The following is a 27454-nucleotide window of genomic DNA, read 5'->3' as shown; positions in this document are numbered from 1 at the left end:
ATGTTGCTATGGTAACAGAATCTAACGAGTAATTTTATCTCGCCCAGAGCTGAGGTGTATTTTGATCGTGAACTTAATGTAAAACAGTTGTATGAGCTTCCCTCCAATATCATTTTTGACTCAAAACAGAGACAATTTCAGCTTAATATTTTGCACCATGTTTTGTATTCAAATGCTGGACTTAGTGAAGTGGATCCTCCTGCAGCTGAAACATCTCCTTGTACATTTTGCAAAAGAGAAGATGAAATATTGCTTCATGTATTTTATGAGAATTAACGTTTTAAAATATTTTGGAAAGCCTCATTTGCTTTATGGGAGCACAAACTGGAGTTGCGAAAAATGCCCGAAGCTTGGCAAACTATCTAAAGCTGCCAGAAGCTGTTTAATTTTCTACATCTTTTTGGCAAGAGATACTTCTGTACCTATGGATGTGAAAAAGATAATTTTTAATTTACATCTTTTCAAAAGATTTGTATACTCAGTACAAAAAAATGTTAAATTGCTTACAGAAAAAATGTTTAATGCTCGCACAGAGAAGTAGGATGTCTATTTGAAGAAAATCCACCAGAACCCTATGCAAATCAGATATGCAGATTAGTAATCCATCAGAAACCTATTGCAAATCAGACATGCAAATTAGTAAACGCCTGCTCTTTTTTCCCATGTTAAGGAGTCAATGGCTTACTTTCATTGATACGCAAGTGTTCTCATGAAAGTGTGATATTTGCTAGTTTTCATATGAATAAAAGTGTTGCTATTTACTAGTTGCATCAGAACAATGGAATCACTCTGAGTTTACCAGAATACAGGGATGACATGAACAATTGGTCACATGACCGAGTGTTGTTCAAACTATTTGGCATCAAAGCTACAGTTAGTGATCAGTGCTATAATGACCGATATGTTTCTAGTTTGAAGTTACAATATTCAGATTGAAAGTTGATATCTTGCAGATCATACTGAATGGCCTGTAGGTGTTCCTCTCAAATGAGTGATATTAAAGGGACAAAGTCGGCCATTTTTCATGAATTTTGTTGGATGCAAGATACTACTTATATTGTTTGAAATGTTGAAAGATACTGAATGAATGGGTGACCATGCATATATTCAACTCCGGTTTTAGACACAATAAATGAAACCATGGCAAGAATGACTCGCGATGGCTATGCATGGTCATGCATTCATCCAGTATCTTTCAATATGTCAAACAATATACGTAGTAGGCCCTTATCGAACAAAATTCATGAAAAATGGCCGACTTTGTCCCTTTAATGATGCCGAGTGCGTATGATTATGCACAATCTGCACTTCACATTTTCAAAATATAAGTTGTTGCCTAACAATCTCTGCTTCAAAAAAAACCAAGAAGGAGGATGTTACTAAAATAAGGATGTTTCGACAAACTCTGCAGTAACTATGGTTACTTGCACATGTTGTTGATTTTCATGTAGACAGAGTGAGTGTTGCTGATTAATCTGACCTTTGCTTTGAAATACACAGTATATCATTTTGTGGCAGTTCACTGACTGCATAGAATCTAAGCCATTGTATTGACCGCCCACCAGAGCTAATTATTCCCGGTTGAAGCTAAGTCCTGCAACTTGGCAGAATTTGTTTCGTAAAAGCAACTTAAAAACAAGAGTCTTACTGAATAAGGGCTTGCTCTTTGATTCAGTAAACAAGAAGAATGTGCGTCATACAAGTATTTGTGGCTGCAACATGTCTGTAGAGGTTTCTTTTCTTTAATCTCTGTAATGAATGTATCATTTGTTGACGTGAGTCTGTTGAAACCCTCCACTCAGAGGCTGGATGTCAGGCAGATCTTTCCATCCTGAGTCAACATCAACTAATTATGGATTCTGTAAAGGGATTTCTTCCCAAATCTTACCTCTGAGTCGTAGTCCCAGAACCATCCTCAATTAAGGGAGATAGTTGCATATGTTTGAACCTAGGAATGAGTCTGTCCTATCTTCTTAAAGTCCAAAAGCCACTCGCCTGTGCGTACATCAAACATTGTGTGCAAAAAATAATGTGAATTATGGTCTAATCTGAATTTCACCAACCTTGTTTCTCTTCATTCCTGGCCAAATTGAGCAATTTTACCTTTCCTTAGAAATCAAAGCTGAAGAAGTTATATTTTTTTTGGTCACTTTATGAATGCTCATCACTTTGCCCATGAATACAGCAAATTTGCTTTCCAAACAAAAATGGTTAAATTTTTCAGTAAAGTGACTTTAATTCAATTGAAATGGCTTTTGCAATCTGTCAGATGATATGCAAAAAATAAGAAAATTTATGTATAATTTTTAGCTAATATGTTTGAACGTGAGCTAATGCCATACCAATGTCCATCCGTTTTTCTGTCTGTGGGTGCAATAAGCTACCAACTAGTCCCTGAATCCACGTTGTATAACGTGAAATCGTGACTTTCGTCCCCTTATTATGTTTGCAGGTACAGCAAAGTTACCAAGAATGATGACTCAGGAGAACACTTAATGGAGTTAGGATGGATCTCAATGACCAATTTACTTCCCAATCCAATTTATCAAGTGAGTCCCCAGCCTCTTTTCATCATTTCATGTAATGTTTTTCTCTAAATTTAGTTTCCATTTCCAATCACGAGTGGAACATTCTCTTTATCAACATGTTATCAATGCTGGGTACAGATGTTACCCTAACATCCACTGAATGGATGATTTTGTGCAAGTGTGGGTTGATGAATTTTTGCTACAATGTAACAAAATATTATCATTTAATTAGCATACTTACACAATGGCTATTAATGTAATTTGCATAAGTGAATACATTTACTAGCATTAAATGTTATGTGAGGGCTGTGTTGTAGGCTCTAGCTGAAGACATTTCTGAACTCTGAGTCAGTTAGGAATTTGGAAATTTCTTTTCATCAGCAATATGACATGTGAACATTTCTAGTACTGAGGAGAACTTTTGTTAATCAGTAGTGCATCAGTTGAACCTGGAGGGAACACTGGTTTGAGTTTAGCCTGTCGATTATGAAAATTAGAGTGTCTCATTCAGAATTCTAAAAAATAAGTGAGCCTGTAAATTCAAGAACCTGCCTGTCTGGTCTTTTCGCATTTCTGCAGGCAGAGAGGAAAATTGCTTTTCTGACACATCACATAATCAACTCCAAAAAAATATCTTGTTCATGAATGTCTGTTGATATTATTAAAATCAAAGCCAGTTTATCAGCTGCAAGAATTCGGCATCATGTGCTGTGCAACAGCACTGAACAAGGAAAGGCAAAGCAAGCCAGAAAGCTCTTCCAAGAATAATATAAAGTTTTCTGCAGACTCACATTTGTTAACACGTGAAAAGTACATGTGAGTGTGTTGCTTTACAGTAGTAGCCTTCAGAAGTGTGTTGCATCTGTTCTGCTTCCTCATCTTTCAGGATGTGTTATCACCTCAAGATGCAAGCGGAAAAGGCCATCTCAGCCGGCAGAAAGCTCTCAGAGTATTCTGCCGTGGAAAGCCACCAGGTTAGTATAAATCATATAAGTCCCTGTATTTTATGAATAACTTTTTCAAAATGGTGAAAGAAAACATGATGTGTTTAGGCTTTTCTGGTAATGTGTTTACCAAAATTTTCTTCTTTTTAGTTTGCCACCGGGATTTCTTTTTCATGGTGTTTCTTTGACATGGGCATAAATTTGCCATGCAGTGGTACCCAAATACCAAACCAACAAATTGAAAAGAATATTATCAAAAGGAACTGTCTGAAATGCAAGTGCTTTGTCGTAAAATATTAGTCATATTATGCTGAGTGTGTTACAAGTACTGGGTAGCTGTGTAGGCAGTTTGCCAGGGGGCGGTGGTGAATGTAGTATTTCTCAGGGGCTTCTTCGTTTAGAATATTAATAACTTAATGTAGACAAGAAAAAATGACAAATACCATCCGATACAAAGCAAAGGAAAGCTGCGAAAGTGGCACCAGGGACAAAAGTATGGAATTTCTGAAATGTGTACATTTGGTGTGGTTCCGTTATATAATTTGTTGTTTTGTAAGAACTGGCAACAGATGGTCACTTTGAGACAGGATAAATACACTCCTGGAAAACCATCGAAATTTGAAGCCTCCTAGACAGTCCTGCAAAATGAAATTGGGTCCTAGAAACCACTGAAGGATTGATAATCTGCCCACAATTTTCAAAAATGTCAAAATGATCAGTCGTGATATTGTAAAAATGACATGTAAAATGATATTTAAAAATGATCTGCAAAATGGCATTTTTGACTTCAAAAAGCTTGAAAATTGCTGAAAAAGTCACTGAAAATACTTGACTTTTAAGTTGCTGTGAGTGTATTGACCGTGTCAAGAGTTTTCATGTTGAAAACAGCAGATTCGGTTTGTTGTTATAAGTGGGACTGTTTGTGAGTCTCTTGGAGAAGTTGAAGGCTAATGACAGTAAGTCATGTCATTGAACTCTGTTTCATAATGCTATCATGAATTGCATGCATGGGTGTTATGAAAAGCCTTTTATTATGATCACGACTTGTCTAAGAGGAATTTTGAAAGAAGACTTTCGCTGCTGACATGATGTGCACAAACAAACAATCAGGATTCCATTGAGACAATTATAGAGACTATGTTAGCTTGAAGATGAGATACAGTATTCAGCTACAGTAGTTTGCGTTAAACCGTTGACAGTACGGCAACTATGCATACCATCTAAATTGAGGAATTGCCAACACTGTCAGATGTTATTATCATCTAGGCAGTAATGTCATCAATAACAAAGAAATCAACTCCACAAAAGTTTAAATATCATCTGGAAGGAGGTAATGCATAGTCAAAACAAACATCATACATCCCACTTACTGTCAGAATGAATCATTTGCAAGCCTCGTTTGTGCAAATCTGGTGGTGTTGTTTGACTACATCGGACCTCCTTCTTGACAATGTTTCTATTGTAATAGAGTTGATTTCTTTGTGATTTATTGCTATTATCACTAGATGATGGTTGCACCTGACAGTGGTAGCAACTCCTCAATTTAGACAATGTCTAGTTCCCTATAATGCCAACAGTCCAACACAAAGCTCTGTGTAAATTTTGAAAAGATTTCAGAGACCTCTGAGTGTGCTGCAACAAATCCTGTTACCCAATTTCTTGGTTATTGTCTGTCCTCATTTGAAAGCTTGATAGCAAGGGATCCCCATATTAATGGTCCAAAAGATACACAGAAAAAACATCCCACCTATATCAGTATCTTGCTTGACACCGAGAAAATCTGAAGGCAGCTTGTCAGACCAGAATGTGCTATAATACGTACTTGACCATTGTGCGTACTCTCTTTTTCAGTGGGAGGAATATCAATAAAAGAGCACTTTGAAGTTAATGTGGTTCCGGTGAAGATCCAGCTGACGTACAGGTTCTTCAAGACAATGATGTCTTTCTTTTTCCCCGGGAGAAACATAGACCAGGAATCAAGCAATGATGACACCCACTCCATCAAATCTGGTACAGCAAACATTCATCCACATGATTTCTAATCTTCTATACCTTGACCCTCTTCCTGCCAAGTTCATTTGTCAAAGTCAGGTCAAGTTGTTTAAAACCAGAGAGGCATAATTATGTGTTCCATAACGTAGCATGTTATCAAAGACTTGAACATTCCGAGGCCCCTTAGGGTAGTACGCATCTCAAAGTGACAGCGTAAAGCTTTTACTCAAACTTTTCTCAAAGATATTTTCAACCATACTGTTATCAAATCAAGAATAAAAATCAGGGGAGAAGCAAACTACCAGTACCTTACATTTACTGACATTTGAAATTCAAAATGGCCACATTCCCGGTGTAAACTCTATGGGGGAAACAAAATTTTTAAAAAACTAAAACAGTGAAATTTTTTCTTACTCCAAGATTTTCAAAATGAGCCCTGTGTAAGAGGTAGACTACAAAAGAATTGAACAAATTGAGAGTCTGAATATCTGTCCCCAAGGCGCATTCTACCTCAAAACATAGATACTGTAAAAATGTATTCTTTGTTGACTTTGATAAATTGATGTAGCATACCACACCAAATAGGTGAAAATATGTACAAGTTTTGGCTCAATATCCCTTACTGTTCACTCAGTAGATGCTGCTTTTGTGCATGCAAATCATTCCATTCAGCACCTGTTTTCTGTTTCTGCAGATACATGTATTTCCTCCAATGTTCTCTTTCTGTATATTTGTATATTTGTCTAACTGTTTTCTCAGCATGCACGTTTCTTGTGATCTCACCATTGATCTTTGTCTCTGCCTTTTCTCTGTCTCTTTCCACCTTTCTGTGTCTCAGTCTGTCTGTCTTCACTCTCTCTCTCTCTCTCTCTAACATTGTATATGTCCTTATTGATATTTTTCAGGTCATTTCAGCACTGATGATGATCTGGAATCAATAGGCCATGGATTACAAAGGGTAAGAGGCTTTCACATGTTTGAAAGTTTACACCCTTTTTGCATTGCAAAAGCCAGTGTGTCCTGTAAGCCTGTATGGCACGCCATGACACACACGAAGTGCCTGTGATGCTAGCAAAATTTCGAGGTCATGATTTTTAGTTCTTGATCACGTGACTGGATTCACATGACTCCATAATTAGCATGTATAGAGAAGATGCAAAAAATCTCAAATTGATACGAAGTTTCCAGAAATCCATATTTTTTAGAGAGCACACTGCCAATAACATGAAAGTACTAATGAGAACAGCAGTGAAATTGACTTTGGTCAAATTAAAATCTGTATGTTCTGGTACTGAACAATCCTCGGCTAATGCAAGATTATACAATATACATTGTAACCACATTAAAGATTAAACATCGCACTTTAACAGAGTGTAATCCTTTATAAGTGCCAATGGTTACTAAAAGTGTAACTGTATTGTCTTTGCTGAGTAATTAAAATTAATTAATTAATTAAAAGTAGTTAAAAACAATGTAGACCGACATTAATTTCACTGCTGATTTTATCAGTTATGTCTCACAATTTGGATTAAAAGGCTTGTCCTTTGCATCTCAACAAAAATAATCAAATCATGAAATGTCAAATGCCCACTCATGACATCAAATATTGCCTTGAAAATTCACTGTGTACTCAAAGTGCGTCAGCTGTGACTTCCCTCAAAGGTTTTGAGTGGGGCCCGGCAGCTACAGGGGCAGCCATGTTGCATCTTCATGCTAATTTATCGATTTACATAAATCCGGTCACATAGTCACAACATACCCTGAACACGTAGGTGTATCCTGAAGACATACACATACTGTTTGTTGGTAGCAACTGCGCCACCAATGAGCGCTAAAACTCAAAACGCGGAAGTCCTCAAAACGCAGGAGTCGGCACTGAGATCGCACCTTTCACTTTGAGTTTTGATGTTTATCATGACCAAAACTAATACCGATTGAAATGACTAAAGGTTAAGTTGCGCAAAACATGAAATTCCACTGCGAGAGCAGTCAGAAACACTGTGCAACTAGCACGCAGACAAGTCCGCTTCAGAAACACCGCTCTCCTCTTTCAATAATGTGACACAAAAGTATGTGACAAGTGATGCAAAAAACGCTGTCTGCATTGAACAATGAAAATTGCCGTCAATATGAAGTTTTAAAAATTACCCATGAGCAACATTAACTGGAAATGCTTTCAGCCTTCACGATCTTCTAGCAATTCCCAATCACAAGAAGAGTTCTGCGTTTGTAACAATATCATTATATCGAGTATTTTCTTTTTTTCTTGTTTCAATTTATCAGAGTGGGAGTATAAGGTCAACGAGCAGTGATGATTCCATTTCGACAGGTAGTGGATCAATGTCAACACCAGCAAAGGTAAAAAAGAATGTAAAATTCTATCCACAAGTCCTTGTTTCACTTTTGCCCGGTTTCATTCAGTTAGTTTTTTTTTGCTGGTATTTAATACATTTTTATGTCTTTTATTTATCGTAATGTACAGAATTTAACTGTTTTTGGTGCATGTTTCTGTATCTTGACCCCAGTGAAAGAGATTTTCAAAACCCTATTGAGTTATCGAGACTGGTATATAAAGATCAAAATAATGTAATGAGTACTGTAAAGGCCTATGTATATGCCACTTTCATGCTCGTCGTCTGTCATCCATCAATTAGTGACTTGTTCTGAGAAACCAGCGGTCATATAGTTCTTACATTCAGGATACAGGTCAGTAGGGATGATGTACTGTAAGTCTGATTTGTTCAAAAATGAATGAAATGTGCACTTTCACATTTCAGGGGTAATTTTTGCAGGGTTTTCTTAGTAGAAAAATATCAGATTTTGTTCATCTGTGTGCACTGAAATGGGGAATCAAGGTCCCAGGGATGAAATTGTCAGATTTGTATTTTATTACGGCAATATATGTAATATTGTATTTTGGGGCAAGTTTTTGTCTTTTTAGTTAAACTTTTCTCAGAATTGATTGTCCAAGTGTTTGGAAGTTTGGTCTACAGGTTCCTTGGGATAATGTAAGTCATATTTGTTCACATTGTGACAAAATATGCATATTTATTGTATTTTTGGACAATTGTTGCCTGGCAAAACTTCAGTCTCCAAACAGCCGGTCCTTTAGCTTTGAAATTGAGGATACAGAATGATTGAAAAATATGACCCAAATCAGGTTTGTTGAAATTGTGAAGAAATGTGAAAATTGCTCCTTTATATTACATTTCAATATATTTGCTGTTAGCTTGCTGTCTTGATTTTGTGAAAGTCAACAATAAACAAGTTGTAGCTAACATGTTGAACTTGAAATATCACTCAATTTGGATTCATCTGTTTCTTTAATCCCAAAATTTGTATGGTTACAAGTTTTTATTCTGGATTATGAAATAGAAATTCCCTTTAGAAAAGTGCTCGAACAGTATTTAAAATTTTCCCTTTTGAGGTGTAATACAGTGCTATGAAGGAAGACCTTGTTTCTTCTATTGATATGCGATATCTGATTGAGTCATTGGAGTGTGTGTAAAGATATTGAGTCAATTTATTTTATCACAACAGTCAAAGAAAAAGAAGATGCAGGCCCCGAAACAGAGCATGAATATAAATGCATTGGATAAAATGAGAGAAAGAGCGGCAAGTAATATGTTCTTGTACATGAAGATACCAGCTGTACCACTGTGTGTTAGTTACAAGGTAGGACTCTCACAATGACCACAGATGGCATTACAAATTTTTTTGTTTGGTTAGAATGGAACAAAAGAGAAACAAACAATTTCTCAATGGTATTTGCATACAGCCATTTGAACTGTGACCCCCAGGTAATCTGTGATCACGTGCAAAAAGCTGCCTCCTGAGAATGGTTGAGAGTGTATTATAGTGTGTTTGAAATTTACTGAAGTCAACATGTGGACATTAAATGAAATCATCAGATGGTGGAAAGCATGTAGAAAAAATAACTGAAAATTGCCACTTGGGGAAATACAAGTACATATATCTTCAGCTTGACCTATGTTCATTACTTTTTTTCAATAAGGGGGAAAAAGAAAAGAATATAGAAGATGTTCACAATTTCAACCTGGTTTTGCCAACCATAGAGTATCATGACCAGACGTGGACCTGGTTAGACTTGGCAATGGCTCTTAAGAAGGATGCCAAACAGGCACTATTGTCACAGGTAATATTGCTACCTCATTTTTATCACCGGGCACTGATGTTACTCTAGTTGTATTCTAATATCGTTTAGGGTAATTTTCAAATGACATCCACTTACCATGTTGTGGTCTCTTCTGTATTTGCAATGTGACCAGTTTTTAGCTACTAGAGACTATAGTCTATAGAAGCTATTGGGATGGGTATCCGTCCGGCGTCCGTCGTCAGGCTGTATGTATGTATGTATGTATGTATGTATGTCCGTTTGTGAGGCGTCCGTCCACTCAAATATCTTGAGAACCGCAGTACTTACTGATTTGATATTTGTGGTGTAGATTAAAAATATGATTTTGAGAAACTATTTTTTTTAATTTTTTGATATTGTTGAAAATAGGCAAATTAATGCCAAAAAAGGCGTTTTTGGTAAAAAATCTTCTTCTTCATAACCGCTGGTCAGACAGCTTTGTTATTTGGTATACAGGTCCCTAGGGATAACCCAACTTAGATTTGTTCAAATTGTGATGAAATATGCAAATCTGTATTTTTAAAGATTTTTTTGTCATTTTTGGTCAAAATTTGACTTACATTGTATGTAATTCTTGTACTGTATAAACCCTATCAATTCACCCAGAAAAAAAATAATTAATATGATTTTAAATAATTGAATTAATTAGGAAATCATCAAAGCCAAAATAATTTTAGTGTAGAATTATTAGAAAGTTCAACTTTTTTGACAGTTCATAGTGAAATGCTCACCATCTTGGAGGATTAAAACATGTAAAGGCAACTTTCCTGAATCCCAACTTTGACATATTCTGAACCGTCATTTATTGTGCCCTGTATGTTATCTAAAAGAAATTGCTCAAAATAGTTTGTCATGATAGGGTGGTCAAATAAATAGAGATAGAGAAAGTTCTAATTTCCATTTATGGTCGACTTGGTAAGGATAAAATAAAATTACTTTTTGAGGAAAAAAATGGAGTGGTCAATTAAAAGAGTGGTCAAAGTGATAGGGTTTTTATGGTAAAGCTGGGTTGTAAGATTCCGCATGTGCTATTTATAGCAATTATGCAATCTGAGTAAACAGTGCAATGAAAGTGTTACATGATTCCTTATAATGCTTTTGATGACCTTGAACTTCTTAAGTTTCAAACATTTGTCTCTTCAGTGTGCTTTCTCTGAGTACGTACAGTCTCAACTTATTCAACAGAACTTACTTACAATGGTCAGGCCATCCTGAATGAGCTATCAAAGATATCCACCTTCTCCATCAATACATGTGTCACAAAAGGTTATTCTCTACATAACACAGCAAAACTCTGTCAACTGTTGAGTCGCTTGTTTTTTCGAAACCACTGGTCACACAGCTTTAATATTTAGTTTACAAGTCCCTAGGATGACCTTAGTGACATAATTTCATACAGTCAGGAAATACTTAATTTTGTATCCATGTCTATAGTAGCTTCAGGGACTTTGGCCCTATGTTTGTAATTAAAATGGTGGTCTTTCCATTTGAAAATAGCAGGAAATTTAAAATGAAGGGAAAACTTTGAAGTTTACCTACCTGTTCTGTCAGAAATGAATATTGTACAGTTGTAACACTATAAATGGCTATTTCATTTGATGGGGAGAGTTCAAAGAATAACTGGGAAAATTCCAAGATGTTTTGAAGTGAAAAAAACACATGTAAAGACAAACTCATCCAGAAAAGGGGATTATCTGTAATGTGATACTTCTGTTATAGTACAGGTATATGTGTATTTGTTTTCCGTTGAATGTCAAATCCATACAGACAATTTGCTTTCTATTTCATTTCATCAAAGGACAGGCCTCTGTGCAGTATTTCAATATCTGTGGCCAGAACACCATCTGTGTTTGGGTGACACTACCTGGAATTTCATGTCCATCAGGGGAGATTTTACCCATCTCCTGCAAAACCCACATTTGTACTGCCAGCATAGACCCTTGGAAAAGGGGTTGATGCCATAGAAAATTCATTGCTATTTACAGTTGAACTCTGGCATTTCAGTATGTGACTATTAAAACCCTATATTTTGCCTGTAGTCAACTGGGGTTTGAAACTGCTGTCAGTTTTAGGTTTTTTCTGTATGCAAGGCACTCACTAGATATGTTCATGATGCATGCAAAGATCAATATAATCTATTGATCTCACAAGATACCTCGATGAAGTGAAGTATTAATGAGCAAGAGTTTTTTCATATTATGGAAAGAATACTGTATTGATAAGCTTAGCATGACAAGGCCCAAAAAATGACACATTGCCTTGTCCCTGGACAACTAAATCTTGCCTTTCGACTAATTGGTTGTTTAAGGGCTTGTTCCAATGGACTGTACCACCCATATAAAAGTACTGTTAAAGGTGAAATGTAACTTCCCAGTACAGCTTTAAGGAGTGAAATTATGTTCAGAATACAGGTTGACCTGGAAATTTTTTCAAACCACATGAGCTCATCAACACATTTAAAGTGAAGTAAACGATAATAATCAATTTATCATTCTATTGTGCTTTTCCTTTTGTGTCCTATCAGAATGATAAAAAGAAATTAGGGATGTATACAATGGAACTTTATCAGGTTTAATCCAACAATGCATTGATGTGGCTGAACACTTAAAAAAAAAAATATATATATATATATATAAATAACACAAAATTACTATTTATAAAGCTCTGCTTTAGCACCGAGTACTGTAGTTTCCCAGGAGGACATCTGAATACTCAAAAAAAAAAAAAAAAAAAATATAATATAATATATATATATATATATATATATATATATATATATATATATATATATATATATATATATATATATGTATGTATATATTGATTTTGTGTATTGAAATTCTACTTGAAAAGTGAAGTTAACACTCACATTTCAGGCATTGTCATTGTGTCATCTTTATGACTAGATGTAAAGTTGAAGAAAATGACAAAAGATCTTGAATAAAGTTTGTCAGCCTTATTCATGTGCACTGGAATAAAATCAAATCAAACCCAAATCTAATCATTTTATTAAAGTTGACCATATGGGATGACTAATTTCAAAAAATGGTGGTCCACTTGGACTACATGTCAAAAAGGATCATTTCAAGGCGTACACGATCACTGAACCCAGCCAAGTCCATGTGATATCCTCTTGCAAAACATTGTGCAGAGCTGTCAAGCCAAGGACAAGTTGTAATATTTTCTGGAAATCAAGAGAACTTCCAGAGAATCAAATCACCTTCCCTAATTACTCGTTTTCCCTTCAGGCCATAAAGGAAAAACTCCGAATCAAAAGCAGAGGTGATGATAGTGCATTTATGGATACGTCTTACAGGTAATAAAACTATATTTGTTGTACAAATGATTGTAAACACAATGACCACAGCAAAATTAACTCTCTCATCATCAGTTTTAGTATAATTCACAGACTTTGAATAGCTCAGTGAGAGTCGAGATTAATAAAATAGCCAAAGTAACACACTGACAATATTAGCAAATATCACTGGTTTATGTTTGAGTCAAGATAAAGGAAATATAGTGGACCATAGTTATAGATTAAGCAAATAGACAACAATAATGAGAGGTTATTACCGAAGATTGCCTGTTCGTGTGTCGTATCAGTGTATAAAGTGTCATTTGTGCTGCGTTAGACATGAGACAGAGTCGAGTGTCTGACGCAGCACAAATGACACAAATGCTGATACGATGCAAGGAACAGGCGATATTGGGTAATAACAGATTTATCATATACCCATGCCCATAATTTTACAAATTATACGAAAAACCTTAAATTTTGATGCTTCACTTTATTACACCTTGCGCATAAATATTGAAATATTTGTGTGATCAGGCTTCATTCATAAACTATATGCAGAAGTCAACATCACCATGATCACTCATGACATCACTGCAAGAACCCCAAGAAAAAAGACACTGACATTCAAAAATCGTCGTACAGGGGGAACTTTTTAAGGTGCAATTTGCTATTACAATTGTAACTGATCTAAAACTGTCCTTTGCTTTAAATCTCTCCTGATTTTGATTGTGTTCGATCATTGTATGGCACGGAGAGGAGCCGCTATTTTGTTTGTTTACACTGAGAGTTGCCATGTCAACAGATGTGGCACGCGTAACATTGTTGTCTCGCCATGCGCTCGCTACCTGTTCAGAGGTAGACCGTGCAGTGCAAATGGCAGAATGTTTGCTAGACTTTGTCTAAAAAAATATAAGAACTTAAACCGAAAAACCATGAGAAAACAGTACAAGACTCAACATGTTATTTCTGTATTTAGCAGCCCGAAATATCTGTGTTCCTCAAAGCCCTTCAAATTTTTTTATGTTGGCGACATCGCTTCACAGGCGGAGAGCGGCAGCCATTTTGTTTTCGTTGTTTACAATCAAATTGCAAATGTAGTTTGGGAACACTCCAAAACCAATGACATTTATCGTGCATATATCGACATTTACCATGAAATATCACGGCTGATATTTTACAGTAAAGGTCAGTAGGATGAAGCGATATTTGCATGGGTATATGATAATAGCAAATATCACTTCTTTATGCTTGAGGAAGTTAAAGGAAATAGACCATAGTTTTAGCAAGCATGACTCATTGATCTTTGAGTCAAGATCAAGAAAATTGACACTGACAGTGAAAGCAAATGTCACTAATTTATTTTTGAGTCAAGATGAAGGAAATATGGTAGACTGTGGTTATAGCAAATGCTCTCTATTTATGCTTGAGTCAAGTTCAAGGAAATAGACCATAGTTATAGCAAATATCACTGATTTCTGTTTTAGTCAAGATCAAGGAAATACAGTAGATCACAGTTATAACAAATATTCCTTATGTTTGAGTCAAGATTAAGCAAATAGGCAACAGTAATAGCAAGTATCACTTGTTTATGCTAGAGTCAAGATCAAGAAAATGATCTTGGCAAAAGCATATGCCACCATTACCAGCCAGGTACCACCTCTCCACTTTCCAGAGTCAGACAGATATTATGGACAGAGTCGTTACTCGTCACATTGGCTTTATGCCTACGTAATATTGAAAGTTGAATATAGCATCAGTCTTACATTATTTGCTGCCATAAATTCACATGACTATGATAAAAGAACAATACCTATCATTGAAACGTATTTTTCGATTCATAATTTGCATATGTAAATTTTATCATCAACATATCTACTTATCTGCAATCATTTTAGTGAGAACTTTCAAATCCAGCTTGAAACTACCAACGACAGTGATCAGATTTATTCAAATAATAGTTGCATTTGCATGCATAAACTTTGTTCCAATTTTCTCTTTGTTGGCCAAAACATTCTCTTTTGAACTTCTTGTTCATAGCTGTGAATTTGTCTGTGTGTGTATTTATATCACTTATATGATAAAATTGTCAACTGAAAGAGTCTGATACAGCTTTATCAAAATGATAATAATGGTGAATTTTGTGTTATAAATTTATTGGTCAATTATTTGTCCATTGACCAAAATGTGTTCTTTGAAACTACAGTGGAATTTGATTGAGTGTCCGGTTTGCCTTGCAGAGCTCGACGAGTCTACATGTTGCTTATCATTGGAAAAGTAAACATTTGCAACAAATTGAGTCTTCGTCTTTGGTTGGTGTTAGATTACAGCGCGCGGCAAACGTTTCCCATACACTGTCTCGTCACGATCACTGCAGTCGTTTCAGCGTGTCACTAACAACAAGCATAACACTGCACTACATGCACATCATCAGTTTTCTTTTAGGTGTTTACTTTAAATTGGGAACTTTATGAAGAAACAAGTAAATTCTTTAAAAAAAAAACTTTCTTCTCCTCTCGATGTCAGCAATCACGACAACAGTTCCTTCAGCATGCAGTTTGTAGCATTGCGAGTGCTGTCTACTCTATCAACAAGTTTGACACGATACAACACTGAATATTGTCAACCAGAAAATGCTAAACACTCCTAAGTGAAACTTTAATCCCGCTTTCTCTTTTGTCTCAGCTAAATGAAACTTTCTCAATTGACACTTCTCTCTGAATTGACACTTCTCTGAGCTATAAAATAGACTTGAAGAAAAGTGTTGATTTTGCACAGGCAAGTGCAATTCAATCAACACGGTACATTTTGTGCCATTGAATAACACACCAAGTGTTTCTGAAATAATTCACCGTATTTTGGCACTTACTTTCCCGGACGGCATCATACACGGCAACGGGTTAGCATGGAGGGGACGATGATATCTCTCTGCCTTCAAAATATTCTTTACCTTGCTGAAAAAATACAATGTTTCACTGTAATAAAACGCCGAGAGTCAGTCCGGTTGATGTTGAGGACTTTCCTCGAGATATAGATCCGACACTCGAAAAATATGCCAGTGAGTTTTGTCTGAGTTATATTTCCCAAATCAAAGTACACAAAGCTGTAGCTGAAAGAAAACTTTGATGATGTGCTATAGCTATAGTGCGGTGTCAAGCTTGTTGTGTATGAGTGGCATGCTGAAACGACTGTCATTATTGTAGACGAGACAGTGTCTGGGAAACGTTCGCCGCGTGCGCTGTAATCTAACACCAAATACTCAATTTGTTGCAAATGTTTACTTTTCTAATGATAATCAACATGTAGACTTGTCGAGCTCTGCAAGGCAAAACGGACACTCGATCAAATTCCACTGTATTTGTTTGTAGCCTTGCATTTGTCAAACGCACAACAGTTATGAGCAAACTGCCAATTGAAAGATTCTGATCATGTATGATTGCTGATAGTTGGCTCTGAGCATAAAAACAGGTGATGGTCTACATCAGCCACAGTCTGCATAGAGCAATGCTGAAGGGAACAAGCACTTATTAAAGTGCATGTGTCATGGATTTGTCTTTCAGAGAGGATGCGGACAAGGCCAAGCTACTCCTTGGAGCTAAGGTAAAGCAAAGTCATACCATGACTATTGTATTATGACCGGATGGTGATACATTGTGTCTCATATTTCAACAGTGTATTCATGGTCAGGTTATTCATCAAAAGGCTGGCTGTGTTATAGTTCATTGAAATTTGTCCCTCTCTTAAGGTTCTTTCGACAAAGTACCTCAAATTTGCTAGACACAAATGTACTGACTCTCATATGTGTGTATTGTCAGCGTACTGTCAATTATTTGTTTCAAGGTTGCATCCCATAGGTAGAAAGAGGGTGGGGAGAAGGGGGATTGGCACAGGAAGTGATTTAGGCGAGGAGACAGTCATGAACAGAAGTAGTTTTGTGAGCCTATTATTTTGAATTTTCTCCTGTTGGCTATCTAAATAAACAAGTGAATAATAAGCGCCTCAGAAGTAGTGACATACAGTCTGAGCCTATTAGATTGTCAGAGAGAGAAGGAGTTTCCAAAGTATGATATGTAAGCTAGACCTTGAAAAAGTTCCTGTTACTTGTCAGTCCATATTTCCTCATATATCTTGCTATATTTGTGTTTTTTCAGGTCCAAACCATGGAGAAATCCTCCAGCAAGAAACTGTTTCCTAAGTCTACAAAAAGATAAATTAAGTAATGTCAAGTGGCCGCATGCTGCACACTATGGGGTTCACTCCTGTCCAGTGTGTCTTGTCGATGATTTTGTGAACTCCACAAGCACGAGGTTCACTCATGTGTAGGTGTTCCTTGTGAAAAATAATCAGAAGAGTTGGGATGGGTGAGTGTGTGTCATCATGAAAATCCCTGCTCCAAAGCAATGGATTTTGTTGACTTTACTTATCTTGTACCTCCTGAGTACAAAGTACTGTAATGGAAACGCAACAGCCAAGAGTAATTAGTGTTACACATGCAGCGGTTGGTGTAATCACTTAGCTTACAAAAATAAAACTTCAAAGGTAGTATATGTGCCATGAAACTGAAGGATTTAAAGTTTTTCTCCAACTTTCTTCAAAGAAACTTTGAAACTTCCTCTTTCAAAACTAAGAAAAGAAGTCAGGGTTACTGCAGAAATTTGGTTATTAAATTACCTGACATATGTGGATATTGGAAAATGCAAAATGGCTTGTTATGTTAAGTGTATGAGAGGAAAATTGACTTGTATTCTCACAAATGCAAGACTTAGAAAAAAATTTACTTCACAATCTTCAAAACAAATCCACACGAGCAGCAGATCAGCAGAGTATTGCAAATGATTCTGAATAGAGATGATCCAAGGCGCATTATACCTCAAATAGTGTTGGAAGCAGATTAAGTACTTTTAAAGGTATACAGTCACCTGTAATCTAAATATGCCCATATATGGTCAAAGGGGTGTTCCTTTGTATTCAAAATGCCCATGTGAGCGTGCTGTTTTTAAAAAGCAACCACCTGCTTAAAATCTGTGATTGATTAGATTTTCTCTTTCCATGGTAACTGTGGCAAAATTGGAACAGGTGACAGTATACCTTTAAGTGATTTCATCATGTTTTATTCAGTACTTGTTCAGTGCTGGGACAAAAGCAAAACTTTGAATATGTTAAGTTTTTGATTGTGTACAATTGATATAAGTTGAGGGCACTGTATTCCAAGAGAGATTTGTGACCCTGTCTTAGGTGCACAGCACATTTTCAGGTGTAGATATGTGGGTTTGCTCTTTGTGCCCCATTTGTAATATATTAGTCTATCCCATCAAGTGCAAAAAGATGGGGATTGTACAGCGACAAAAGGGTGTTTATTGAGTTTGGTAAAATAAAACAATTACACATTTTGCTTCAAATCTTTTATTTGGTTTTACAAGATTGTATAAATGTATAAATTTTGTACATTCTTAGACTTTGATGGTTAGGATGAATTTAAAGAGTTTCCTTTTGACAGGGAGTGTAACCATATTTAGTGCAATGTGTTTATGTTCCAAAACCTATATACTTTTTGAGCCAATCATAAGTTTTCAAATAAGTGGTTCAGAGAGACAATTTTTTGCCTAGTAACTTGATACCATAGGCTGCAAGATAAAATGCAATAAAAATATTAGCATGTTTTATGTAGATTATCTTTGTGTGGCATCATAAAATTCATGATTGTTGCTATATCGTAAGCAACCAATGGTTTGGATACTTAATTTTGAATGAAATTGATTTGTTTGTTTGTTTGTTTGTTTGTATGAAATTAATAATCCAATAGAATTTACAGAAGAAGCTGCAGGAGAAACATTTTGACATAGCATTAGGCAAACGGCTACCCAGTGAAAGATCCCTGGAAGTAAAATGCAACCTTTGGCGACTCACTGAAAGATTAATCAGTTTAAGATGCAGCCAATAGAAAAATACAAGGCAGAAAGACAACCACAAGAAAATGAACTTGATTTTTATAAGGAAATTTACACATAGTCAAAGTTTGATTGGAAATTTCAGGGTTTGAAACTTTATTTTATTATGTTTTGTTGTTCTTATTAGGTTGTAAATTTTCTACCGGTTTGTTTGTTTTTGTTTTGGGGGTTTTTTGCAATCGTGTGATGATGCGTGAGACTCAAGAGCACATAGTATTGAGCATCTAAGCAGTACATTCCTTATAAGTTAATGACTTGCTATCTTCCTGATCGTACCAAAGTTGAACCCCTGTGCAATAGACGTTTCATGTTTTCATCATTGTATTTACAAGGAAACCATCCGCTACTTTGCAGATTCATAAATTAAGCTGACCATAATAACAGCACGATGGTGATTGGCCAGTGTCAGTCATCTTGACTAGTAAGGTCCAATTGACAGCTCTGTATCTTTGCTAACAATTTTCAATGATCACCAATAGCTAACATTGCAGTATGCAAATTAAAACACAGAGGAAGTTCTTTTCTCAGTGATTAGACCAAGGCATAAAAGGAAATATAGGGTTGTATTCACTCTTGGAATCAAAATTTTTGGCTTTTTATCAGAAACTGCAAGAAAGAAAGCATAATTAGTACACATGTAGAGACTTAAAGTGCAATATTCCAGGCTTAAGGTATCATTCAATTCAAATATATGTAGAACAAAGATCAGTTAAGGTGACATTCATATTTCGCTTATTTTTTCAAAATCTCAGTCATAAAATCACAGTAATAGTGACAGTGAAATATCTTTGAATTTGCTCATTTCAGGAATAACTTGTCAAACATTTGTTGTCATATGCACATAAAAAGATATTAAAGATTTTTGAAATTTTGAGTTTTATGTACTATGAACTCTGTCATGTTAGTTCCCGTAGACAAGACTGTGGATAACACGAATGTGGCAAATGACATCCATTACGCTTTGACAGAAACCCCTCTCTTAAGGTAGTATGTGCTTTAAAAGTGAAAGACTTAAACTTTTGGTCAAACTTTCCTTAAGGAATTTTTCAACCATTCTCTTTCAAAAACAAGAATTAAAATCGGGCGTCATTGTGCAAATTTTGGTACTAGAGAAGAAACAAATAACCCAAGATGTACTGATATTTAAAATTCAAAATGGCCGCCATCCCTGTGTTAACTCAACAGAGAAAAATAACATTTTTGAGCCAGTGAAAAGTTTTCTCCCACCAAGAGCTTTAAAATACCCCCACAAGCGGTATATCAGAAAAGAATTGTTAAGAGCCTGAATGTTTGTCCCCAAGGCGCATTCTACCTCACAAATGGAATATTTAGAAGGCACAAAAATGTAACGACAAAATTTGAGTTTCAGTTAAACATGATGAACGGCAGCAATAGGATTTTGAAACTTCTTACAAGTTTTTGAACAATAAACATTACAAAACAAAATCTAAACAACGAGTATTTCACATATGCAGTGTTTCTTTTGCATCACTGTTGTAGGGAAAGTACCACTTTTGAAACTTTTATCAAAATTAGTTCTAATCTACTCCCCTTAGGGTAGTTCGCACCTCGAAAGTAAAAGACTTAAACTTTTGCTCAAACTTTCCCTAAGGAATCTTTCAACCATTTACTTTCAAAATTAAGAATAAAAATCGGGGGTCACCGTGCAAATTTTGGCACTAGGGAAACAAATAACCCAAGATTTTCCGATATTTGAAATTCAAAATGGCCACCATCCATGTGTTAACTCGATGGAGAAAAATAAATTTTCGAGTTTCGAAAAACTAAGCCAGTAAAAAGTTTTCTTACTCCAAGAGCTTTAAAATGAACCCCCACTTGTTGTATATCAGAAAAAAATTGAAAAAGTTTTGGAGTCCGAGTATCTGTCTCCGAGGTGCATTCTACCTTAATGCAGTCAGTTTGCATGATTTAACCATCCATGGCCCCAGAATGAGATTAAAAGAAGATGATACAGAGATATGCACGATTTTGGACTCCGTTCACTGCATTATGCCATTCAATATCTGCTGCCCAGTCTCCTCTGATAGTGAACATAGAATTTACATTCTATTGGCAGCGCGCATCTGCACGTCTTATCTTATTATCTCAATCTTATCTTGGTGGCCCATTGAAGTAAGCATTTACGCTTTGAGCGCCAAAGTCAAGTTTTGTCACTTATATAAAATGTACCCCAGTCAATTTTTTTCGGATTTTTGACATAATTTTGATTAAAAAACGTTAGCCAATGAAATGTGATATCCATTTTGTCCAAAATTATCAAAAGAATTACAGAAAACATTTAAAATGTGGTAAAATGTTGCACTAAAATTTTTGCGGGAAAAATTACAGCACTCGAAGGTAACCACATTTTCATTGGCTAATAACTTAGATTGAAATCTGCGTTCTTCACTTCATGAATGGTGACACAAACAAGCCCTCATTGCATTTTTGGCGATGGCATTATCGTTGTTTTCATAATTGCCTCTCAAGTAATCACATTTTTCTGAATCAGGGTGTAGTCACTAGGTGTAGTGCGGCGTGAATTTCCAACTTCATAGTCATCAGCACACATTAGGGAAGGGGGTTGTTGCATAATTGCAGCTGTACAATACACTTCATGTACATCAATGACAGAGAATGAATTCCATTTAGTCAGTTTGATTTAAACAGAAATATCTCTTCATCCTTAACCTTGCATATTCTCTCAGATATAGACTGAGATTTCAAGTTATAAGTTTTACCATTTGATCATATGTAGATAGTTCTTGTTACAAGAGAATTGTAAAGTATGCAATCTTTATAAATAGATTATGTCATATTACTGAAGAAGTACATACATCTGCATTTTCAAGCAATTGTTATTTCCAAATAAAATATTTCTTAAAATGTTTAAGTTGCTTGTTGTCTATTTAACTGGCATTATCTAGATATATGTATAGAATTTGGAGCTATAAGGACCAGTCATTGTCGCTGGTCTGGATGTCTGTCTGTAAGTATGCATGCATGCTTGTACATTTTTTTCACAACACTCAAACTCTGGTATTTATCACCTTACCATTTGTTCTGAAGATGTTATTGGTTCTAGCTCGAAATTTGTCCAAACAAATTTGCCAGTCTCAACAATATGCAAAGAAGATTTAAAACAAGGGAAAAAGCAGGAACTGGTCCAGTCACTATGTGCGTCTGTTTTAAGGAATATATTTGATGAGATTTGTTATCATTTGCGGACATTTGCATGTGAAGATTTTTCAGGATTTTTTTCAATCTTCCGATGGTTTCTATCAAGCAATAGCCTCCACGGCAGACAGGTAGCGACTCATGCAATGTGGAGCAATTTGCACCAAAAAGCGAATGTCCTATCATGGCTGTTCCTTTCACTGTAAGGGGTTTGCAGCTTAGGTACCCAAAAAGGAGAAACTAAATGTGACGTGTAGCCGAAGTGAATAGCTGCGGAAATCCAGCAGACGACAAAATTAAGTAACTAAAGATTTTGTATTATATGGCAAAGCGTGTGCCAAAAAATTCTAATTGGCTATAAATTGGTAAAGTTCAAACGAGCCAAAACGAACAATAAACGGTCCAAAAAAATAGTACGGAAACAGTCTGAAACGATCAAAACACCTGTCAAAAAAGACCGTATTGGCTTATGAAATCGTCGAAAACGTACTGCCACTGAATTGTGATAGAGCAAAGTCCTGTTACAGAAAACATTTCGTGGTAACATCGAGATTGATATTTTAGAATGTTGATAAATTATAACAGACGGTAACAAATTAGATATGCGGTCCCTTACAATTTTATTCCGAAACAAACAAACGCCGATATAAAGTATGCCTTTTTCGAGCGTGATCTAAATCGATCCGAGCGCCAGAGGAAAAAGGGGAGGACATTTTATCTCGTATGTATTTAGTACTCTACATAGCGAAATTGCCGCTAGGGTGGGGAAACATGGGTGGAACCATGGACCTTCGCGAGGGTCTATGGTGGAACACATTGTCTCTACCCCGTCCCCTCCCCTGTCAATCGGCAAATGCAATATTATTGTATTTGCCATTCATTGTTATTTTCTGGTTATTTCCTATGAGTTAACGAAATATCTCAACATGCAACAATGAGAACGATTGGTACTTACCTGAATAATAATTATTTAGCCGTACTCGCTCGACGTACGTGCGGGGACGGCCACAGGATACTACGCAAGCCCTCGTGCGAACCCAGGGTGCACAGATCTCGAGGACGTCGCATTTGCACTATCTCGCCATTGGGTTTTGTCATATGTATAAGTGCAGATAGTACTATGGCGTACTGAGCGAAACCATGGGGAGGTTTTAACTAGGTCTGTGGATGTTAAATCTTACAGTGTGCAAATAATAATCGTACTTTTTGTTTCTTTTCTTGTTCATTGTACGACAACTGCTGGTCCTGAGCTCCCTAGGCATACACCACCAGCTGTATGCGCGGGGCTAGATGGAGCGTATAGTACCCACATGGAGTATTTTCGAGCAAAAAGGGTGCAGTGGAAGTGACAAACGCAACGTCGCACTGGTTTGGCGTACCGCTCATTAAAATGGTCTCATAATCAAAGGCAGTCTTAGAAGCAAACTGAAAGGCGTTTAAGATGCGCTTTCAATTGCCTCCGTGTATTTAGTCATTTAATTGGTTTCGATAACGCCGTTTCCATTTTATGCCATATATTTCGACGTTAAAATTCTATGCTAGTTGAGGGGCCTGTTTTTGCACTGGTATATTTAACCAAAGCGTTGACTCCAGGTATAGTAATACATATTTTGACCAACTTTGTAATTTGCTGGCAGCCCTCGAAACAAACTCTTTCTCAAACTTTCCTCATGGAAAATTTATGCAATACTTTTTGTATGAAGCAAGAACCAAATCAGGTGTCATATCTCAAATTTGGGAGAAAGGCAACAAATAAAATGAAATGAAATCACCGTGACAGTAGGTATGGTAAAAATGAGACTGCAACCGGAAGGTTCGAACTTCAAAATTTTATTGATAAAACACCGCCATTTCGGCAACCCACTGGTTGCCTTCTTCGGGGTAACAACTGGTAGCAAAGGTACAAACGGGCGATGGAGAAGGTAAAGACGAATGTGAATAAAACATTTCTTCAAAGTTGAAAATTGTACAATAAGCAATATTGAAATACTGAAGAAACTACCAAAATGCATCACAGAATAAAACAAGTGTGAAAGGGGGAACTCTTTGGCCGTGCCTAAAACCCACTGTTACCACTAGTTTGTGATACGAATGGACGATGTGTTGAAGAATTGAAAATTATAAACGTACTTGCCAGTACGCGGCATGCCACAATTCTATCGTTTCAAACCCACGCCATGAATGAATTTAACGATGTTAATAGCTAGCTCAATAAGATAAAGTTAGACATGAAGGTATGAAGATTTCCTCCATGAGAAGTTAAAGGTATTTGGTGGGTTTTTAAATGAGTAAACGAGCTGTTGCCCCTGTGCTGGTATTTTATGGCGCCTCTATTGTTTTTGTCTCAATCGAGTGAAATTGCGTGGGATATGTTGCTTTGAAGGAAGCCAATTTCTCGGAAATCGTTGAAATGTTAGAATATGAATCAGTACCAGCAAGGCAGAACAATAGAGACATGACAATAATGAAAACTAAGGAGGGTGAAATTTTACTTTTTGAGGATTATGATATTGGCGAATTTCAAAATAGGAAATGACCTCGATCATTTTTAGCTACTATAGACTATAGTCTATAGAAGCTATTTGGATGGGTATCCGTCCGGCGTCCGTCGTCAGTCTGTATGTATGTATGTATGTATGTATGTATGTATGTATGTATGTATGTATGTATGTATGTATGTATGTATGTATGTATGTCCGTTTGTGAGGCGTCCGTCCACTCAAATATCTTGAGAACCGCAGTACTTTCTGATTTGATATTTGTTGTGAAGACGTAAAATATGATTTTGAGAAACTTTTTTTTTTTAATTTTTTGATATTGTTGAAAATAGGCAAATTAATGCCAAAAAAGGCGTTTTTGGTAAAAAATCTTCTTCTTCATAACCGCTGGTCAGACAGCTTTGTTATTTGGTATACAGGTCTCTAGGGACAACCCAACTTAGATTTGTTAAAATTGTGATGAAATATGCAAATGTGTATTAAGGAATTTGCTTTGTCATTTTTGATCAAAATTTGACTTACATTGTATGTAATTCTTGTACTGTATAAACCCTATCAATTCACCCAGAAAAAATAATTAATATGATTTTAAATAATTGAATTAATTAGGAAATCATCAAAGCCAAAATAATTTTAGTGTAGAATTATCAGAAAGTTCAACTTTTTTTGACAGTTCATAGTGAAATGCTTACCACCTTGGAGGATTAAAACATGTAAAGGCAACTTTCCTGAATCCCAACTTTGACATATTCTGAACCGTCATTTATTGTGCCCTGTATGTTATCTAAAAGAAATTGCTCAAAATAGTTTGTCATGATAGGGTGGTCAAATAAATAGAGATAGAGAAAGTTCTAATTTCCATTCATGGTTGACTTGGTAAGGATAAAATAAAATTACTCTTTGAGGAAAAAAATAGAGTGATCAATTAAAAGAGTGGTCAAAGTGATAGGATTTTTTATGGTAAAGCTGGGCTGTAAGATTCCTCATGTTCTATTTATAGCAATTATGCAATCTGTGTAAACAGTGCAATTAAAAGTGTTACATGATGCTTTTGATGACCTTGAACTTCTTACGTTTCAAACATTTGTCTCTTCAGTGTGCTTTCTCTGAGTACGTACAGTCTCAACTTATTCAACAGAACTTACTATGTTAATTTGAAAGTTAAAATGTGCTTGGTTAATAGGATGAAAATACTGATAAAAAGATAACCAGCTGAAGATTCTTTATAACCTGACAGATATGCTGTTTTTTATGATGAAAATCTTGATTTAAGCAAGTCTTGTTTACTTTAATTAGAATGTAATTAACTCTCGTTTATTAGCTACTATAGACTAATATAGTCTATAGAAGCTATTGGGATGGGTATCTGTCCGGCGTGCACTGTCAGTATGTATGTATGTATGTATGTATGTATGTATGTATGTATGTATGTATGTATGTATGTATGTATGTATGTATGTATGTATGTATGTATGTATGTATGTATGTATGTATGTATGTATGTATGTATGTATGTATGTATGTATGTATGTATGTATGTATGTATTTATTATTTACACTTTTATTGAGCGGCCGAGTTACTTGTACAGTAATTTTCATCGGGGCTCAAGCAAAATAACAATAATTACATCTACAAAGGAACATTCATTTTCACATAATCTTTCAAGTCAGATTTAAAGGTGTACAGAACAGTAGTTTGTTTGATTTCAATTGGTAAAGCATTCCACAGTTTGGCAGCACGGTATTGAAAGCTACGTTGACCATATTTAGAGAAGCATCTAGGTACATAAGAATCCTGGCGAGAAGTAGACCGTGTATGATGACTATGTACATCACTCTGAGCGGTAAACAAATCAGATAAATACTGTGGACCATACCCTTTCAAACATTTAAATGTTTCAATTGCGGTGAAGTAAAATATTCTTTGTCTGACAGACATGACATTAAGTAATGAAAATAAATCCACTGAAGGGAAATCAAACGGAAGTTCAAAAAGCGTGCGTAGAGCTCGTTTCTGAAGTATAAACACTTTATCAATATTCTTAACTGTTGTGTTTCCCCAAACTACACAGCAATAATCAAGAATACTCTGGAATAGACCATAGTACAGTACTAACCGCTGATCAAAAGGAATGTAAGTACGAAGTTTACGTAAAAATCCAATGCGCATACTCAATTTCTTGCATAAATTATCAATATGAACATCCCAGGATAAGGTTTCATCTAAAGATATACCTAAAATCTCCCCTGAAATAACTTTGGGGATCTTGGTATCAGCTATCTCTATAGACAATGAAACATCGGAATTATTCAAATGACCCAACATAAAAGGTGAAGTTATCAAAATGCACTTAGTTTTCCTTGCGTTTATACGCATATGATTATTGGTTATCCAATTAGAAATTGGTAAAATATCACGATTTACAGCATCATTGACTTCACTAATACACTTTCCCTTTGTAAGTAGTGTCTGATCATCAGCATACATGTGGAGGGTGGAGGAATCAACAGACAATGTCATATCATTAATAAATATCATGAAAAGTAAAGGTCCTAAAATAGACCCTTGCGGCACACCTGTGGTAACACGACAAATAGTCGATCTACTACCCATGTAATCTACAATCTGTGACGATTTGAGAGATAACATCTAAACCAGTTAATCACTCCATCAGATAGCCCATAAACATGTAGTTTAGCAAGCAAAATTTCATGATCTATAAGATCAAATGCCTTTGATAGATCAAGCAGGAGTACACTATTCAAATAACCACTGTCAACATTACACAAAATTTATCTGTTAAACGGATTAGGGCTGTTTGGCATGAGTAGTTCTTTCTAAAACCAGACTGAGTATCGAAAAGAAGATTAAACATAGATAAATATTCAAAAAAAGAGTTGTACACATGTCTTTCA

The 27454-nt window shown here is 35.8% G+C and overlaps 1 protein-coding gene across 2 annotated transcripts in view; it reads left to right on the top strand.

Annotated features, from left to right (window-relative positions):
* The window catches only part of LOC139145468 (bridge-like lipid transfer protein family member 2), a 90538-nt gene extending 68782 nt beyond the window's left edge, over nt 1-21756 (top strand). For both annotated transcript variants that reach the window (XM_070716666.1, XM_070716667.1), the window contains exons 52-61: nt 2453-2549; nt 3415-3502; nt 5324-5482; nt 6370-6422; nt 7748-7822; nt 9005-9139; nt 9480-9620; nt 12869-12936; nt 16476-16515; nt 17067-21756. In XM_070716666.1, coding sequence (XP_070572767.1) covers nt 2453-2549; nt 3415-3502; nt 5324-5482; nt 6370-6422; nt 7748-7822; nt 9005-9139; nt 9480-9620; nt 12869-12936; nt 16476-16515; nt 17067-17126 — 916 coding nt within the window. In that variant the 3' untranslated portion in view covers nt 17127-21756. The remainder of the gene's footprint in view (nt 1-2452; nt 2550-3414; nt 3503-5323; nt 5483-6369; nt 6423-7747; nt 7823-9004; nt 9140-9479; nt 9621-12868; nt 12937-16475; nt 16516-17066) is intronic.
* Nucleotides 21757-27454: the final 5698 nt, after the last annotated feature.

Source organism: Ptychodera flava, chromosome 12 (genome assembly GCF_041260155.1).
Source record: "Ptychodera flava strain L36383 chromosome 12, AS_Pfla_20210202, whole genome shotgun sequence".
Classification (NCBI taxonomy): domain Eukaryota; kingdom Metazoa; phylum Hemichordata; class Enteropneusta; family Ptychoderidae; genus Ptychodera; species Ptychodera flava.
Note: the sequence above shows the minus strand (reverse complement) of the source record. Positions and strands in the feature narration are given on the sequence as shown.